The 18,474-nt window shown below is 37.1% G+C and overlaps 4 protein-coding genes across 8 annotated transcripts; 1 reads left to right on the top strand and 3 right to left on the bottom strand.

Moving 5' to 3' along the window:
- The first annotated feature begins 461 nt into the window (after nt 1-461).
- On the top strand, nt 462-3,845 carry LOC140017087 (transmembrane emp24 domain-containing protein p24delta9-like). Its single transcript, XM_072071455.1, has 4 exons — nt 462-988; nt 1,405-1,614; nt 3,343-3,419; nt 3,543-3,845. The coding sequence occupies exons 1-4, from the start codon at nt 764-766 to the stop codon at nt 3,685-3,687; spliced, it is 657 nt and encodes a 218-aa protein (XP_071927556.1). The 5' UTR covers nt 462-763; the 3' UTR covers nt 3,688-3,845.
- Nucleotides 3,846-3,948: 103 nt separating this feature from the next.
- LOC113715599 (serine/threonine-protein kinase VIK) lies at nt 3,949-10,346 on the bottom strand. 4 transcript variants are annotated; one of them, XM_027239840.2, is made up of 11 exons: nt 9,909-10,345; nt 8,903-8,977; nt 7,856-7,972; nt 7,050-7,144; nt 6,206-6,326; nt 6,044-6,123; nt 5,319-5,378; nt 5,036-5,157; nt 4,869-4,954; nt 4,662-4,777; nt 3,949-4,519 (listed from the first exon to the last, which is right to left on the bottom strand). In XM_027239840.2, the coding sequence occupies exons 1-11, from the start codon at nt 10,227-10,229 to the stop codon at nt 4,393-4,395; spliced, it is 1,320 nt and encodes a 439-aa protein (XP_027095641.1). In that variant the 5' UTR covers nt 10,230-10,345; the 3' UTR covers nt 3,949-4,392. The 4 variants fall into 4 exon arrangements, with proteins under 4 accessions (XP_027095641.1, XP_071927555.1, XP_071927553.1 ...); XM_072071454.1 differs by having other exon boundaries at nt 8,903-9,010; nt 9,909-10,283; XM_072071452.1 differs by lacking the exon at nt 7,856-7,972 and having other exon boundaries at nt 9,909-10,346.
- A 2,181-nt stretch (nt 10,347-12,527) lies between these two features.
- LOC113716341 (uncharacterized) lies at nt 12,528-15,546 on the bottom strand. Its single transcript, XM_027240639.2, has 5 exons — nt 14,847-15,546; nt 13,754-13,853; nt 13,554-13,677; nt 13,055-13,150; nt 12,528-12,982 (listed from the first exon to the last, which is right to left on the bottom strand). The coding sequence occupies exons 1-5, from the start codon at nt 15,232-15,234 to the stop codon at nt 12,848-12,850; spliced, it is 843 nt and encodes a 280-aa protein (XP_027096440.2). The 5' UTR covers nt 15,235-15,546; the 3' UTR covers nt 12,528-12,847.
- Nucleotides 15,547-16,010: 464 nt separating this feature from the next.
- Nucleotides 16,011-18,474, bottom strand: LOC113717187 (vesicle transport v-SNARE 12). 2 transcript variants are annotated; one of them, XM_027241888.2, is made up of 6 exons: nt 18,317-18,474; nt 17,954-18,105; nt 17,545-17,603; nt 17,277-17,465; nt 16,472-16,642; nt 16,011-16,294 (listed from the first exon to the last, which is right to left on the bottom strand). In XM_027241888.2, the coding sequence occupies exons 2-6, from the start codon at nt 18,045-18,047 to the stop codon at nt 16,142-16,144; spliced, it is 666 nt and encodes a 221-aa protein (XP_027097689.2). In that variant the 5' UTR covers nt 18,048-18,105; nt 18,317-18,474; the 3' UTR covers nt 16,011-16,141. The 2 variants fall into 2 exon arrangements, with proteins under 2 accessions (XP_027097689.2, XP_027097688.2); XM_027241887.2 differs by having other exon boundaries at nt 18,280-18,437.

The raw sequence follows: 18,474 nt of genomic DNA, 5'->3' as shown, positions 1-18,474 counted from the left end.
GGTAACCATCAATTCAAGCCTTTGTTTGTCTGTTAATTAACTCTACTTAGACCATGTTTGATAACTCAATTCATCGTTTAAATTTAATGGATTCAGATATTAACATATTCAAACTGTTTGATAACAAAAAATTAAACATTTGAATTAATTAAATGGCACTAAATTTTCTAGACAAAACTTATTCATAAAATTAAGTGATAAACTATTCACTAATTATTGAATATAATATGCACTCAAATGTATTAAATTTAATATTAAATAATTCAATAACTTAATATATTTAAATTTTAGATTTCAAACTTCAGATTTCAATTGCATCAAACTCATCCTTATTCAGTCTTTCCTACTTTACTGCTTTTGTCTTTCGGGCATCAGTTCCGAATTTGGTCCACACTCTGCGCTTTCCCTCTTGTGGGATGTGGGCGAAGGTAATGTACCCGTTTTTACTATAAAACGAATCTACTTAACCCGTTTTTAAGATAAATCTGAGAACGAAAGAAATATCAAGTAAATGTTGAATTAAGGCCGAATCTGATCTTTGCTACAAGCCTTCACCAGCCCAGTTCCTGCCTTTCTCTGTCTATGCGATTTCTCCTCTTTCTCCAATCCTAATCAAAATTTTTCCTTTTTATTTTCAGCCCAATAATTTTCATCATCTTCGTCTTCATCGAGCCCCCCCACCACAATCACAAATCTTTCTCTTCCCAAATCCTGCTTTATCAACTGGAATCTGAATTGACCTTATTAGAATTGATCAAAAGATATGGAGCTTTGTAGTTATCCTCAAAGATTTAATTTTTGTATATTCCTATTAGTCCTGACTATTATCTCAACTCCGGTTCAATCAATCCGATTCGATCTGGATTCGGGTCATACTAAATGCATAGCTGAAGATATTCAGTCAAACGCCATGACCGTCGGCAAATATCATATTGTTAACCCAAATGAAGGCCAGCCCTTACCTGATTCTCATAAAGTCACCGTTAGGGTAATTTATCAAAGTCCTATTTTTTCTGGGTTTTATTTATTTTTGTCTGTTTCGGTTTAATTATGTGTTTCACATGCTTGTTTATATTTTTCAATATTTGCTGCATATATGTTTAAAGGCTTTAGGCTAGTTGGTTGATTAGTATAGCTGAATTTATTTTTTTCTTTGCTATTTTTTATGCGAAGAAAGCAAGGGATTTAGTGAATTTGATTGTTGTTTTATTCAGCATTTGTGTTTGGCTGGTTAAAGATTTGATTTTGATGGATTTTGATGGGTTACTGAACGAAGACTATGATGGGTTCTGTCCAAAGATTCCGTTGCCTCTAGTATTAAATATTGTGTTTAAGTGGACATCAAGGTCTTTTTTTTTTTGTTTTTAAATTTCTTTGATGTATTTTTCTGGTTGTTTGATACAGGTTACATCAGGTTATGGGAATAACTACCACTATGCGGACCATGTCAATACAGGGCAGTTTGCATTTCAGACTGCAGAGGCTGGGGATTACATGGCTTGCTTTTTTGCAGCTGATCACAAGCCTGCTGTTACGCTCACCGTTGATTTTGATTGGAAGTCTGGTGTCGCAGCGAAGGACTGGTCAAATGTTGCGAAGAAAGGTTCTGTTGAAGTAAGTATCAGATTTACAAAAGTGCTTTTTCTTTTGTATTGATAACATGAGTGGGGGATTTAATAGTCTTGAATTGTATTTGAGCCATGTTTCATGCCTAATGAAGTATTGTACTTGGATCATTCGCTTGGACTGTTTTTTGCCAGTGGCCATGATTTTTTTTCCTGAGGGAATTGAGGAAGCAAGCAGATGTTTTCCTAAGATTCTCCTTGGCTTGTGTTTGCTTTTGTGTTGGTAAATCTAGTGCATTTGTTACTGCAAGTTTCGAACACCTTTGTCGCACCTCATCATCAAGGAAAGTAACAGCTTACAAGTCCTTCAGTGGGAGAGTATAGCTTCCCTGTTGGAGGTGGCTTTTGTTTAAAAAAGTGGCGTCCATTTACGTATGGACTAGATAATGATGAATTTGAGAATAGCCTTTTCTGTTAAGATCTTTGATCATTGGCAAAGGAACAAAGCAGTAACTGGGTGTGGTAGACACAGAGACAGAGTTTTATGCATAAATGTTGGGTCAGTGTTGTAAACAACATTTATGCATAATCCCATTCCTTCCTGCTTCTTAAATCCCACTATCCTCTGCTAAAATAAAAGAAAATTTTAAAAAAAGTATTGTGAACACACAAAAGGTGTTCACTTTATTAATTATCCAATGGAGTCCCCTACTTTCAAAGAAGCATAATAGAAAAAATATTGTAAACTGGTTTCGTTTGCTAACAAATAAATGATTATCATGCAGTAATTTACATGAGGCTTTGTGTATCTTTAAGATACTGTAAATTTTTAAGGAGAGATGATTGAAAAGTGAATATTCCTCTTTTAGAAATAATTTTACTGTTCCAGTATTCTTTAACTTCCAAATGTTTTTGAACCGTGTTTTGATACATGCCAAGTAATCCCCCCTGACCTTCCATATAAACATAGAGGTGCACACCCATAAAGAATACCTCTCTTAAACCAACTCTTCTGAGCATTCTTCAATTTGTACCCCTGATTGATTTTCTTTGTGATGTCATACAAGGGCTCGTCTTTAATCTAGTCGCAAGCTGTTACCAGATTGAGAATGACATAAAGGCAAAGAAAAATATGCACCTTTACGTGCTGCAGTCGTGTCAATACTAGGGTAGTACTGTTCACTTGTGGAGTTTAACATTGATCATATTGGGTATATGGTGTGCCCAGAAATAAGTTCTTTAAGATATAATAGCTGGAATTAGCAGTACCTCGTATTTGAGGTATTTTTGTTTTCCCTGCCTGCCCTATCCTGTAAACGAGGAGTTTCGGTGTCTTTTTTTACATGGCACTTTCTAGGGATAAAATGCTTTTTAGATGTCGCGACTAACTTGGTGCAATTTTAAATTTTCTTTTGGATGAGAATATTGACTAGCGGTTCTGTATAGTCTGCGTTCATGATTTGATTGGTTATAATTTCTCTATCATCTGCAACTACTTTGATCGCTCTCTTTGCCCTTGCAATGGCCCCTGATGGGGACAACCTCTTTCATGACCTATGGCCCTAGTATGTCACTTGGTTAGCAATTAGAGAATTTTTTTTTTCTGTAGAGATTTTTAGGTTGTTTAAGTAGTGGTTTGAGAATTTTGGATGATTTGAAGATAATTTTGTTTGAAGAATATTGCATGTACTTGCATAGCAACACTTGTAAACAGAACTCACATGCTACTATGGATATTATGCATAATGATTTTCATTTTTCTTCCTTCCAATGCCAGTTAATGGAGTTAGAGCTGAAGAAAATGTTTGATACTGTTCAATCCATTCATGACGAGATGTTCTACCTGCGAGAAAGGTGGGTTTACATATTCTCATTAACGTCAATGTAAAATATTTCTCATAGTGGTGTGTTCATATCGTCATTATCTCTGCTCAAAAATGTTTTTATGTCCTGACAGTCATCTTATACTTGTTTCAGGGAAGAAGAGATGCAGGAGCTTAACAGATCTACCAACGCGAAGATGGGTTGGTTGAGTCTTCTCTCAATTGTTATTGCCTTGTCCGTTGGAGGATTGCAGTTATGGCATCTGAAGACGTTCTTTGAGAAGAAGAAGCTAATATAATGTTTTTTATAGGCGCTTTTTAGTTGCAAACTAAACTTGTTCGTGTACAATTTTGGACATGTTGAAAACAGGAACGCTATGAATTGATATGACGAGATGTTGGATCCTCAATAATCTTCAAAATACAGATGTTGCACGGGCAAATAGGGCCGTTTTCCTGTTTTTGTCTCGTGAATTACATCTTGTTGCTTATTTATGCAAGGCACCCATCGTCACGCGTCGCGATCAAGCATGTGTAAACTACATTACAAAACGACAACATAACAACAAAAATAACATTCAAACTATTTTTGCAGATTACATTACAATTCTGTTTTGCACAAGAGTTGAAAGAAAGGAGGGGGAGACAAGAACAATGCCTACATGCATGCTTTGATCATCTACAACCACAATTTATAACAAACACTGGCTTAAGAAATCAGACCAAAGTATAGCATACAAGATGTTACTTTCACCAAGCTAGCTTAGAATATTTCCAGACCAAGTTCAGATTTGCAACTATATTAATTCAGATATCTAGCGAAGATGTCCATCTCCCAAAACCAAAATCCACAGTATGGAAAAGAATTGGTGACAGCAGAACTCCTGAAACCTCGTTAAGTCCATTCACAACCCCTTCTGCGTGATTGCATGTGTGGGGTGAACTGGGAAGCTCGCTGATAAAATTTGTGATTTTCACATCCAATTATCTTTTAGGATAGGATGCTACGAAGTGAAGAGGTGCCAGTGATGATCCGTAGGCAGATTATCCTTAATTTTTTCCAGCCTCTTCAGAATTTCCAAGAAAGAGGGTCTCTGATTCATATCTGCTGCCCAGCATTGCTCAACCAACCTGAGCAAAGATAATACAACAGATATAAGGAACCAAAAGAAAAACAACGCCATCCAAATGCAGCATCCCTAATGCTAAAGAAACTTCATGATACACTAAAGTTAAAACATCCCCAACACCAAGAGTCGCAGAGTTTACTTACTCTCTCAATTCAGGAGTAAAGCCCTTTGACCTAAACATAGGTCTGTGTCCTTCTGCAACATACTTAGCAGCATCATACGGTTCATAATGTGAAAGTGGTGGGTCACCCTCAAGCATCTGCAACATTCGTCAAGCACACTACTCAATCTATTATAGATGCGTATGTTGCATGAGTATTTTTCTGGATAAGATAATGAACAGAAGTTACCTCATATAGTATCATAGCAAAGGAGAACACATCAACCTTCTTATCATACTTTCGGTGCTTGAATACTTCAGGAGCCATGTACCGATCTGTTTACACAAAAAAGAAATTAGATAATACTTTATCCATAGATGAACTTGTCACGTTGAGAGACTTAAAATGGTACTTACAACTTCCGGTCTCTCCAGTCATTTTGTACACATCATGTGAATTTTGAACCCTGATGAGTTTACTTAAGCCAAAGTCTCCAACTTTTAAATGGTCTGCACTAGAGTTCACAAGCAGAACATTCCTGAAAAGAAAATTCAGCAGGCAGCTCTTTGTGATTTAAATCGAAAAAGCCAAATGGAAAGATGGGCTTCAACGCAAGAGACACTTTGCAAGGTGCAGAAGCTCACTAATTGGCAAACAAAATATGTATATGTAAATATGAAACTAGATAAATAGAGTCACCTTGGCTTTAGATCTCTGTGAATCACGACATTTGGTTCATTGTGAAGATAAGCCATGCCTCTGCCCACATGATTTATAAAACGCATCAAAATATTACACAAAAAATTATTACACTGCCTGGTGTCAATCTGAGAATGCTTTTTTCTGACGATGATATCATAACGTTTGCATTGAACAAACTGAGAAACACAGAGAACTCACTACACCTCATTAGCTACTGACAGATAGCGCATTAATGTTCTTAAGAGTACAATAGGCTGTGCGTATCGTAACAAACACCCAAAGTATCTACATGTTAACTGCCAGACTACTTTGCTGCAGTGCTAGAAGGAATTCAATTGCAAACTGAACCCTATCCCCAACCTCACTCCATAACCAGAATAAGTTAAACTTCTTCTAAGTCCATAAGCAAATCAACTTCTCTACTTTTTCCAATCCAGCAAACATGACACATCCAGACATCCTTTTCTATTGCTTCTCAGCACAAGACTTCAATCCTAGACAAAGTTTGACGATAGAAAATAAATGTAAGGCTAATCTATAGTAGCTACTCAGTATTGCAAGAATAGTTTCAAATTCCTGGAAGCAAGATTTCCAATTAACAAGGCAAGCAGAGAATCCAACTTCCACAAGATCATCTACACATGAAAATGGGAATTTATAGCTACTTTAGTCTGAAGCTCTCCGCTGAAGGTAAAAAGAAAAGAACAACAAAGTTGAAATACCTGGCAATATCTAATGCAAAATTGACTGCTATTGACGGACTAAGTGCACCTTTTTCCTTCAGGTACTGGTGTAGATCTCCCTAGAGGAAAACATGACGCTGATAGTTAACCCCTTGATGTGGAAAAGTTCATCAATACAAGATGATGTACTCATTCACTTACCCCCCTTAAATATTCAGTAATGAGCATTAATGGCTTCCTTTCAGTAACAGCTCCAAGGAACTGAACTATATTTGGATGCCGAAGTTTTACTAGCAAGTTTACCTCATGCCTGAAATCCTGACTGCATCGAGAATAAAAAAAAAATAACTTTTAATATAGGCTGAAACAACCAAAGCATCAGCAGGTTTTGCTGTTACAGCTACTGTGAAACTAGAAATTATATAAATTGAGTTGATTGAAAAATACTTTTAAGTGATTCAGGATATTCAGAATTTCACCCAAAGGTGCCAACAAAAACTCTTTTAATGGGCCAAGAAAAAGCATGGTAACATCTGATAGAATGATGAAATCGGAAACTTATCAACAAGTTTAAACTGCAGCCAGCTTTATTCACTTATAATTGAACAACTTCCATAATTTACAAGCTGCACTTCTGTATAAAGTTATTGGAAAGGGTTTCCAAGAAAAAAAAAATGAAGTCTTTACCTTTGTTCCACTAAAGAGAAGTAACCGAGGCAAAACCAATTAGCATTACCAATCAATGAAATAGCCTGGATTGTTAAGATCTTAAAACTAAGCCAAACCGGCATAGGACACCTCTACCCCATAGCCATTATCCTTCATGAGGTTTAAAGAGACTCATGTTACTAAAAAAATCTAAAATAAAACAAAAAAATGCTTCTTGAGTCGAGGTATGATTCATCTTAGATAATTAATCAAGCACACATTCACTGAGAAAGAATCAGAAGAACTTAATAACAAATTGACTATCATACAACTTAAGCAGATTAAAATACCTTTATGGCAAAAATGTTACAATTGACCTTGCAGTTGAGAAACTTACATCACCAATCTATCATCTGAGAGGTTTGGAAGAATTCGTTTAACAGCTACGGGTGTTCCACGCCAACAGGCTTTTAGTATCTCCCCAAAGGACCCCTAAGGATTTCTCATTAATCAGAAATGAACTTTTCAATATCAACAAAGTAGCAAATTAACATTAGCATATTTCCTAACAGTCAATTATAAGCAGCATAAGATGCATTTCATTGAACTATCTACAACAAGACATGAGCTACTTAAAGCAAAAGGAATTGGTGACCTGTATCTGTTTTGCCCCCGCTATTCTCCCCCAAACAACCCCCGTCCAAGAGAAAAAATTAGCAAAGGCAAAAAATGCCAAAAGCTAAGTAAGATGATTCGATCATCATCCCTCAAGTTTGTTAGCAATCAGACAAACAGAAAAGTACAGGAGAACATGTACCTCAAACTAAAGGCTACTGCATATAATTGGAGGAAATGGAATTAAGTCTCTTCTCTTTTTTTTTTATTATTTTAAATAAAGTAGATTTAACTCTTTAAGAATGACTGTTAACAACTCTTTCCTGCCTAAAGCATGTGATCAGCATTGAGTGATCACAACACACTCTCTCTCTCTCTCTCTCCTGACCATCAGTTATGAGTGATCATTCAATTAGTGAGTTATCTTGAAACCAGTATGAATGTCAAATCACATTAGTTCAATAAGATATTAGATACAAAAAGAAAGAAATCAATCATACAACTAAATGCATGTATACAAGCAGTTTAGCAGGACTGAGCACTTCATCATAAAAGTTAAATGGATTACAGAATCATTTGAACCCACACCTTTCCTATAGTAGCTGAATTTTTAAAGTCCAACTCAGAAGGTTCAATCTCCCAGTCACACTTATTTGGTAGTGGCGGAGGAACAGGCCTTGGTTCAAAATGGCTTCCATTCTGGCCCTGCAAAATCCATTATAAGACTCTTAAGCTGAAAGTAAACCCCACAAATTTCAACCTGTACATAATTTTCTCCGCCAATTTTGCTACAGTATATTAGTACTATACATGCAAACCAGGGAGTAGCTTTCGAACTTTAAACATTTGTTAAGCGGAAATGAGAAAACAAGCTGAAAGATTCAGATTGATTGAATTGTGCATCAAATCAGTACCTTTCACTACTTTCAACTTGGTGTGGGCTATATTACAGTCACCTTCCAAATACACCACCCATTAATCGGAAAGAAACTTACAAAGATGGAAGAGAAGAACAAAATACATCTTCTGAGCTTATACGACAAGCAAGGTAACTTGAAAGAACTTGTATTCCCAAAAAGCTCACAGGAAGCAACTAAACTTCTATAACAAAACCCCAACAGAATGTTCATTGCACAAAACAAGATTGCTCTCAATCACAACTCTGAAAATTTGATATGGAGGAACGAAACCAAAGGAAAATGAGACTGACATTTAGATGTTCACTTAGAAATTCTAAACCCATTAGAACCAATATACCCACATTAGGAAAATTCACAACATCATACTCGTAACCTGAACCAGCTAACGCAAAGTAAATGGTCCAAAATCATATACTTCAACTGAGTATGCAAATGTGTAGACATCCCATAAGAATTCATGAAAAAGCAACACATCATATTTTTCCATGAATGATGAGAAGTGTAGCAAGGGTAAAAATGATAATTAAACAGAATAGAGAGGAAGAAACTGCTTCCAGGAAGAGCAGATGTAATAATATAGCTTAAAAAGGGAACAAGCCATAGTTTTAGGAGTTAAAACAAGAAGGGAGAGGAGGAGTAGAAAAAGAAGAAGAAGAATAGGTAGCTGATGATGATGAGAAGGGAAGAGAATACATGGACAGCATCAAAAACTTACATAAGATAAACCGCCATATGACTTCAACAATTCAATCATGCTATGCTTTTTTGCTCCTTCAGCATCAGCTAGAGGCTGCCATCATAAACATTGAGCTCAGAAGAAAAGCTGAAAAATAACACAAACAACGGCTGATAAAGGCTTCCTGACAAGATTAAGATGTTAATCAAGTGTGTCTCAAACAGATAATCAGAAGGCACATGAGATACTACAAGTAAATAGAACACCATGCCCTGTATTAGCGATGAAGTATCCCAATGTGAACTCTCCACAAAACCATATAACCATCCATCTCTTTTTTTCTGTTTCCATAACACAATCATGATTTTCAAAAAAGATCATATACAAGTTCGCAATTGACTCCAGATATGTCTCTAATTCCACTAAGCTGCTATTAACTGCAGCATAAAGGGCTAGAAAGCTTGAAGACGTAAAGCAATTGCCTGAGTTACCATAATCATAATAGCTTTCAAACATTCCTGACCACATGAAAAATCGCAAAATAGACTGGTATCACCTTGCTTTCACCTTTTGTAAACATACCAAAATAACGTATGCAACAGCCCATGGACTTCAAAAGTAACCTCTAAATGACCATAGCAAACAAGAATTGTCCAATATTAGTAACATGAAATCTCATTGGCCTGATTCACTTTAGAGCACAGCAATTACAGTGTCAAACACTTAACCACTGATTAAATACACATAGCTTACAAAACGCAGTCAATAAATTACCACTGATCCCTTCTCCCCCTACTTGAAAAAAACGTTTCACCTTTGCCCAAACCAAACCATTTAGTCAATAATCTAAGCACAAACTACAATTACTTTTGCCTAAAGAAACAAATATAAACATAATAGACCCAAAACACTGCATCAGAATTGTCAATTTCAATTGCACTAGATACATTTCCGCGCAAATTTAGCAAAGAAAAAAAATTAGCACTAAAAATCATAACTAAAAAAAAAAATTTTTTTGATAGCATAGAGTACAGATAAAATGTACCGTATTTTTCCAGCGATCTTGAGCGTTCACATCAGCACCATACTCGATTAAAGTCTTTGCAACATCGATCCAACCGTGAAGAGCTGCAACGTGGAGCGGAGACCTGTTATCGTAATCCTTAGCTTGTACCAAAGTCCGATCTTCCTCGAGCAGCTTCCGGACCGCAGCGGCGTCGTTCTGGTGAGCGTGCCAAAGTATCATCGAGGTTCGACTTACTCTGGCCTTTTCCTTCTTCTTCTCAACGGTTCCCACGGCCGCCGTCCCAGCCGCAGGAACTTCCCCGGCGGCCGAATGGTCGGAGCTGCCTTCGCTCCCGCTCATTTCGGATCGGACCTGATCGAAGTGGTATCTCTACCCCCTCTGCGTGAAATTAGTGTGTGTTTCAAGTGCTGTTCTAATTATTTGTATGCAACTGTATGCGCGTGTTTGGGCGTCCTATAACTAATGCCTAACTGCTTTTTAATCTTTTTTCAGTTTATTATTTTTCATTTCATTTATCCGCTGGGATATTGACGTTTTTGTTCTATCGGGAAAGTACCTCAATAGTTCTAATTTAATTTTATCGGCATTTTCTTTACCCTTTTTGGGTGGGAGAATCTGGCCAGGCAAACACGGTCTTTTACCTTTACTGCTTGCCCCGAATGAGATTCGAACCGCTCGCTTCTAGAAATCTAGCTTCCCTTTGGGATCTCTCTCCCTTTTTTTCTCTCTCGTTTCATATATAAAGGGGAAAATTCCCTAAAATTTACAAAATTACACAGACCTCCCATAAAGTTAAGGTTTTGATAACAAATTGGTCCAATCAGAAAAGGTAACATTAAAAAAGTATGTTAAGGAGAGAGATGCAACTCTTATTTCATAAATACCCCTTTTGCATGTATATAAGTTGTATTAGTAAAAAAATGAAAATAATTAATACACATATTTTACTACTCAAAAAGTTCATATTAATATATTAGGCAATACAAATAAGAAACAAAATTACATTAATGATCACAAGATTCAGCAAAACAAACTAGACATCTCTTTTGACGTAATGTTTGTTATAATTCTTGTGATCTTAAACAAAAAAAATTTCAAATTTTGCCTTTTTTTCCCCCTTCTTTCTACTTTATTTCCATGAAATTACTTTACAATTATCACAATTTTAAAGAATTTCAAAGAAAATTAAAAGGAGGGAAAGGAAAGGCAAAATTCGAAAATTTTTTTGTTCAAAATCACAAGAATTGTAGCAAATATCATATTAAAAGAGATGACTAGTCTGTTTTGTTGAATCTTGTAATCATTAATATAGTTTTGTTGCTTGTTGTCTAATTTATTAAATTTGAACTTTTTAAATAGTTAAATGTGTACATTAATTATTTCTAATTTTTAATTATTTTTATTCTTTTACTAATACGACTTATACACATGCATAAGGGATATTTGTGAAATAAAAGTTTCATCTCTCTCCTTAACATACATTTTTAATGTCACTTTTTTCTAATTGGACCAATTTGTTATCAAAACCTTAACCTTGGGGGAGATTTATATAATTTTACAAACTTTAGAGGAGACTAGTAAAATTGTCAGAAACCTCAAGGGAGGTTTCTAAAATTATCCCTTTATAAAGTTACCAACTTACATTTCCATGTAGTAAATTTTGCATCTGGTTTCCTTCTGAACCTCAATAAGTTACTGAAGAAAGGGGGAATAAAAAAAGGCTTGATAAGCATGCTGTTTTTCAGTTGACATTGAACTGTTTTTTTACCCTTTTTAAACAAAGGAAGAATCATGAGAGTAACCCTTACCTTGGGGATGAATCTGGAATTGTACACAAAAAGTATGTAAATGGATTTTCTATCAAAAATTCTCTACATTTTCCGTGAATATATTTTCCAATCACCTTTTTACTTTGCATAAATCAAATCATTACCGTACATTTTCTACAAAAATTTCAAAAAATTGCAATCCAAACAGTACCTTAGTTTTCTTACCCGAAAGCGGTATACATTAGCCAATATCTGGATGTGGGATATACAACAAGTTTCTTAGACAATTCTACCTGTCGCCAGTGTCCCTCATCCAGAAAGAGATGAAAGCTGTGCGTGGCATACAAATACAAGTTGGTACGGGCATACTCCCTTAGTCAACCATAATGTTGGCTGCTCTAGCGTCTAGACTAGGTCTTCTTTCTCACTTCTCCCAATCGCGAAGCAACCGTGTAGAGTGGTCATTAAGTCTTTGTGGCATTTATGCTTATTTAGTTCAACCGCATTCATATTGGTACTTGAATCATTCCCAAATCCCAAGCACAAGGAAGGTTGAAGCTGATGTAAAATCTACTCCGACTTCGTCAAGAAACTCAGATAGCCGTAGCAAGACTGTTATACGCCAACAACTCTCTCGTGTAGTTCAATTTTTAGACAGGAAATGGCTTTCTTGCAGTCTATTTGCCAAGAAATTTTAGCAGATGGAACTGGTCAAATCAATCATTGTTCCAGATATTGAGGATTCAGAGTCATCCTTAGAAGAGTCAACCGTGAAACATGTTGCTTACCGAGATCACCGTATGATCATGCACGAGAACTTTAATTAACCAAATGATAAATCAAAGGTTTGACAAAAAAAAAAAAATGATAAATCAAAGGACTCTCCCCCAATATACAAAACTATTCAAAATGGGTGAGGCACCATAACCAAGTTCAACTTACAGCAGGTCAAGTCCCTTGTTAAACAACCAAGTGGTTTCCAATATCTCGTAGACAGCTGAAAGAGCAAAATAGATGAATAGGAAGTTTCTACTTGTAAGGTATGGTTCAATCTGTTACTTTATCTGCAAAGATTGCATTTTTTGTGCAATGCAGAAAGAATCCGCGTATGGCAGCAGATATAAATGATGTTACTGTGTCCAGTTAATCTAGCTACTTTTACAGTATATACTATATAGACGAAGCATTTCACAAGTCTTCTTGGTCTTCAAGGGATCGTTTACGTGCCCTCAAGTTGAGTTTCAAGCTTTCAGGTTGAGGAGGGGTCATCCCACGGCGAAACAGAACTGCAAGGGCCCTCATTTTTTGACAGAGATCAAATACCTGTATAGAGAGATCCTGTTAAATATGAAATAACGGCGGTGACTAAAATCCAGGTCTTGGTGTGCTTCTTACCGATGAGGCTTCTACCTCTGCCACGCCTTCACAATCTTGGCCGCCTCCCTGGAGCAAGTCACAGTAATTGGCAGCTTCAGTTTGATCTTCAAATACCTTCAACAAAGAGTCATATATCTTTAGGCTGACAAAATCATTTTTCTAAATTTCAAGACCTACAATTGGGTATAACATAACAACTACAACAACGTGGGGCAGAATTTAATGCAGAATCTCAGTCTCTACTTATTTACACCTAAATAAAAAAGCAACCGCAAAAGATGTACAAACACCATCAACACCATTCCCTATTCCCCCAAAACAAGCCAGTAACATGCTGCTGATATGTTCCTTTCATCTCATACAACATCAACACACTACATAACACCACAGGGTCATGCTCTGGTGCTTGCATGGGTTCCAGGACTTTGTATAAAATGCTTAGCTTAAATCTCTTGTTTCAGACCGAAAGTTTGGGGCATGAATGTTTGAAAAACAAAGATGAGTTTTGAAGACTCACAAGCACACCCTCCCGGATATCCTCAACCAGCATCTGAAATTTTGTTTCACTTCCTGACTGCTTGGCTTGATTTCTCCACTTGCCCCCTTTTGAAAACAACAATCCAAGCTCTCTTTCAACTTCACTGCAAGGGAAAACAGAATTTCAGCAAGTCAAACAGAAAGAATTCAGAAAGACTAACATACAAAGCTGAAACTCACCTTCTGTTTCTGCGAGTTTTCATTGTACATAACTGGTTTTCCCTGTGGGTTAGTACATACACAGGTTTGGAAGGTTCTCTCCAGGGGTTTGCCTCTAACACTGGAAAAAGGAGCGACAAAAGTCAAGCACTCGTGTAACCTTGCAGGAACACATTCTACAAAAAGCAGAAAACTTATGATGCCTTCAGAGAAAAAGTCGAAAAATGGAAAGATAAAACCCAATCAAGGAAAAAGAAAGCAGGACTAATCACACCAATTCCTTCCCTTCTTCCACTCATGCGAGTAAAAATGTCCTGTGCCTAGAAAGTTCTACACAGTCCTGACTAATGTATGTAAGAAAGATAAAATTCAAGTTCTATTTGGAGGATCAAAATCCACAATTCTTAGCCAATGTTAAGAGTAGTATTTCATCTCCCTCTATGAGTAACCAGTACCAAACATTTCACTTAACATCTAGTATTTGACAAATCATTCCCTTAATAAAGCCCATTTTTTTCTTGACCTTCAGTCATTACACTATCAAAATCAGAAAAATAAATGAGAAAATCAAGAATGAAATATAGCTTATTTCTGTTCCACAACTTTAGCAAAATCCCAGGAGACAAATTGGATTGGTCCTTGATTCTCCCTTGATAAAACTATACTTTAGCAGGCAATGTTAAAGATGCTAATCACTCAATCATGATTATACGCAACGTTTCAGGCTCCTTTACAACTGGAATGCCAGTTTCCAATATAAACATTATGTGATGGCTAATAAAAGTAAACGAATTTTCAGAAGCAACATCCTTGCTACAACATATTTCTCAACCAATATATACACGGTCGCACAAGTCCAGCTCCTAGTTAACTATGTCGTCAAACACCAGAATAAGTGTCCAAATGCAAGACAAGGCACCAAATGGCGTGATAAACTCAACAAGGCCCTGTTCACATAAACGACCAACTCATGTCACGTAGAGTTCACAAATTGAACGAAAGCTCGCACGCAGGTCTGAGCCATGATCAAATAAGCTAAATCAAGACGAAAGGAAAAGAAAGATTCTACAGAATCCAAAATCTAGACAAAGATTCATTGATGTGAGTACCGTACCATCATAGCTACTGCTGTCAAACGATTGTTGGAGATGTCTACGCATGTCATAGGCGCGTGAAGACACTTGCTTAACGAACTCATTGGAACTCCCGGGAATTGTACCGTCCATGTGAAGCGCCCTTTCCACCTCTTCATCCCTCCTCTTATTCTCTTCATCTTCTTTTTCTCCTCTAATATTACACCCCACCTGCGAGAAATGACATCTCCTCCTTGCTCTGCTAGATTCTTGAGAAGAATCGTTGTACGAGAGACGAAACTGACAAGTCCCTGGCTTAAGAAATTGAGACGAGAAACTGATTCGCCGCCGATGATTTTGAAAAGGGTTGCTGCTGGTGCCACTAGGCGGGAGGACTACAGATGGTGACACTGATGACAGTGAATCCATCAAGGTGCCCAATATGATATGGTGAAAAATAGTTTTATAGTATTCTCTTCTTATTCTTGTCTTGAGAGAGTGTAAATCGATGAACGTATAACTGAGGAGATGAAAGGCAGAGAAATCCTCTGCGTGCAGGAGAAGAAGTAGTACGATGATGGAGGAATGCAGTATAAGGAAAGAGTTGGAAGAATCAGAGAGTCAGAGCGAGAGAGGCGGGGAAGATATTTTTCTCATGGTTTGGTTTGGATGGTAGGTCCAGTGGGAGTTGTAGAAAGAAGGGGACAAGATACGAGTCAAATTGGCAGCCTCATAAAATTCTTTAAAAAGTTTTGGATCTTTAGTTTCATTCTGATCTGATTAAAGGAGGAGAAATTTAAGTGGAATTGCTCATGCTGTGGATGAATCGTGAATATTCATTCATTCATCTGCACTTTTTCTCGTTTCACGAAACACATAAAACATAGTAATAGACACGAGAGCCCAACAAAAAAAAAAAAAGAAAAAAAAAAAAGAGAGCGACCAATCTTGCACGTTTTAAAGATACGCCGATATTGCTTATGGTTTTATCCTACAAAATTTTGGAGTCTTTCCACCAAATTTCTAAGTACAGTTGTCCCACATCTTCTCTTAACCAGCAAGACCAGAATTTGAGCCCAGAAGGCTGATGATCGATCAAGCGCTTTCTTATCATGCTTAGATTTCATTGATAAAAACCAGAAACCGCGGCGTACTTCGATTACACATGCCTGTTATGCGCGATGTAACCTTGAAGAGAAAATGTGTGCTGTCGAGTGGTAAACCACAAGTGCAAATTATAATGGAACATGAACCAAAATACACGAGTAAATACATGCCAAAGTGATTGGTCAGCAATACAATCTATATACAAGCCCAAAGGAATCAAAAGGTTTAACTAATGAAATAGCTTGAAATACAGGATAACGAGGATGGCCAGGACGAGGGCTGCAATAATGGAGCCAAGAATCCACTTATTCCGTGTTATCCGTCTGGACATAGAAGTTAAGACTTTCTTGCTCTTATCGATGGCATCATCTACTCCATGAAGCTGCAAAATGAAAAATCCGTCAGTTGGAGATAGACACAAGCCCTGCAGCAGCGATCTAGAGCAAAATGCATGCAACGTGTGAAAATGGTCTTGAGTGCGCCAAGCTTCAAGGTGAGATAAAAAAGTCCAAGCATAAGCAAATATGTCAAGTCATTTATCAACAGCAAATTTACATGCCTTCGCATTAGAGTGTAGAAGAGTTTCACGTTGTTGATGCAAATCCCCGAGGATTGAGACTCCAAGATCTTCTGTCTCCAGAGCTGCTCTCCGGCTTTCTCTGATTCGGTCGCTCGACTGATTCAGTCTCTCCGTAGTCATCATCACTCTTTCTCTTTGGTTTGCAGAAGCCTTTAAACATCCTTTGTCAGTAAAACAGGTGATTCTCCTAATTTAAATATGTAAACTCATAAAATTTTTTTTTTTTTCCTTTTCAGAGTGCTCTACTGTTTCTCCAGCCCTTAGCATAGCATATTTTTCTTCACCAACATCATTATGGATCCCGCATGACCAGATTTTGACTAATGCGCCAAAAAATGATGTTAACAAACACATACATTTATAACTACTTTGGTATCCTTGATAATCTCACATTGGCACGTTATGATCTCATAAAAAAGTGGCATTTCATTTTCTTTTTCCATTTCAAGTTAGTCAAAGAGGAGCTTCCAGCTTTAAAAATCAAATCACCTTAGCAATCTAAACATTATGCATTCAGCTCTCCACAACAACTCCATAAAGATTTGGATGCTGTCAATGGATAAATAAATCAGTAAGGGAAAAGTCAATAACCTTTTTCAGTGAGCAAAATATGGACAAACTCAATACTTCCAGCAACCAAACTGAATCCCTCTCTTTCTTTATTATAGTTGTTTCTTTATCCCCCTCCCCACCCAGGGGGGTGGAGGAGAGAGTGTGTATGCCTGTATGGGAGCGCTAAGCTGGGGTACAAATAAAAAGCAACAGTATCTACAACAGGACATACCATATGCGAATCGGCCAATCCAGCCTCCAACAGCTCCTCATGGGCAGCTTGGACAGAATTTGCTGATGTTAATTTCTTAACTTCTCTTTTCAACTTATTTAAATCAGATTTATATTCTCTGAGCTTAGCAAGCAGTGTAGCCTTCAAACTTGGCTGCAGACTTCTTGCCTCAAGATCCATTTTCCGAATCTGGCGAAGCAAAAAATCACTAAATATGGGCCAGAGCAAAGAACATCAGCTAGACAGAATGCAAAAGCTTTTCAAATACCAAAACATCAGCATCATCAAGTCCTGCTTTGATGTCAGAAACTTGTTGGTTCTTTTGCTCTGCCCAAGAAAAAGCCAACCTACTGGATGAGTGATAAGGAATAGGAGTAACTTAATGGCACAACAATAACAAAGGTGCAAATTATCCATTAAGCACCAGTCTTTTCACTCACAAAATTACAGAGTAACTCGCTCTTTAGTTGCGCCCACCAAAGAAAAAGGACCTATTTTTAAAATAATTCTGGCAACATTTTTCTTTATGAGCCCAGATTCTTTGCTAATCAAAGCCAAAACCTTTGAGCGCCTCAATCAATTATAATGGAATATCTATAAATCAACTAATTTTCAGAGAAAGGGGAAAAAGAAAAAAGAAAAGCAGAAGTGGTTGTCAAGCGATAGTCGATTGTTACCTCCATCAGCAAGAGCAGCAGAGTTGCACTTTCTAGACAAATTTGCAGAGAGCTCACAATATTGCCTCTCATATCCTTCAAATACTTCACTCATCTTTTTCTCTTCCTCTGGACACAGCTCAATCCCCAATTCTCAATTTCAACTCCACCACCTAAAAACAACCCAAATTAAAAGAATTAAAAAAAAAGAAATATAAAAGCCAAAACTTGGATCGAACTTCCAAAATAAAATTGATCAAATAGACACAATTTCCAAAAAAAAAAATCATCAAACATCAAAGCCCTAATGATCAACAACTGGACACAGTAGATGGGTGTATGCGTGCCTGCGTGAGTCAGAGTTTGATGGAGAAAATGAAGTACCGGAAGAGGTTGAGTTGACTCGGATGGGAGATGAGTTTGAGTAGGGAGATCCCGATCGGTCTGAGAGGATTACTCCTACGGCACCTACCCGGTTAAAGGAATTGTGGGAATGAACTCTTTTCGATATTTAATGCATCAGGGCCTCGCAAGTACCAGTT

This window comes from Coffea arabica, chromosome 11c, assembly GCF_036785885.1.
Source record: "Coffea arabica cultivar ET-39 chromosome 11c, Coffea Arabica ET-39 HiFi, whole genome shotgun sequence".
NCBI classification, from domain to species: Eukaryota; Viridiplantae; Streptophyta; class Magnoliopsida; order Gentianales; family Rubiaceae; genus Coffea; species Coffea arabica.
Note: the sequence above shows the minus strand (reverse complement) of the source record. Positions and strands in the feature narration are given on the sequence as shown.

Bases quoted from the DNA above. Each gene is read 5' to 3' on its own strand.
- LOC113715599 (XM_027239840.2), bottom strand. From the start codon at position 10,229: ATGAGCGGGAGCGAAGGCAGCTCCGACCATTCGGCCGCCGGGGAAGTT. The intron at 7,145-7,855 runs GTGTGGGTTCAA...AGAAATCCTTAG, and splicing joins ATTCAGCTACTATAGGAAAG to GGGTCCTTTGGGGAGATACT. The intron at 4,955-5,035 runs GTAAGTACCATT...TTGTGTAAACAG, and splicing joins GACTGGAGAGACCGGAAGTT to ATCGGTACATGGCTCCTGAA.
- LOC140017087 (XM_072071455.1), top strand. From the start codon at position 764: ATGGAGCTTTGTAGTTATCCTCAAAGATTTAATTTTTGTATATTCCTA. The intron at 989-1,404 runs GTAATTTATCAA...TGTTTGATACAG, and splicing joins CTCATAAAGTCACCGTTAGG to GTTACATCAGGTTATGGGAA. The intron at 3,420-3,542 runs GTGGGTTTACAT...TACTTGTTTCAG, and splicing joins ATGTTCTACCTGCGAGAAAG to GGAAGAAGAGATGCAGGAGC.
- LOC113716341 (XM_027240639.2), bottom strand. From the start codon at position 15,234: ATGGATTCACTGTCATCAGTGTCACCATCTGTAGTCCTCCCGCCTAGT. The intron at 13,678-13,753 runs GTGAGTTTCAGC...TTTCCCTTGCAG, and splicing joins AAAACTCGCAGAAACAGAAG to TGAAGTTGAAAGAGAGCTTG. The intron at 12,983-13,054 runs GTAAGAAGCACA...CTCTCTATACAG, and splicing joins CAGAGGTAGAAGCCTCATCG to GTATTTGATCTCTGTCAAAA.
- LOC113717187 (XM_027241888.2), bottom strand. From the start codon at position 18,047: ATGAGTGAAGTATTTGAAGGATATGAGAGGCAATATTGTGAGCTCTCT. The intron at 17,466-17,544 runs GTATTTGAAAAG...TTGCTTCGCCAG, and splicing joins TTGATGATGCTGATGTTTTG to ATTCGGAAAATGGATCTTGA. The intron at 16,643-17,276 runs GTATGTCCTGTT...GGATGTTTAAAG, and splicing joins GATTGGCCGATTCGCATATG to GCTTCTGCAAACCAAAGAGA.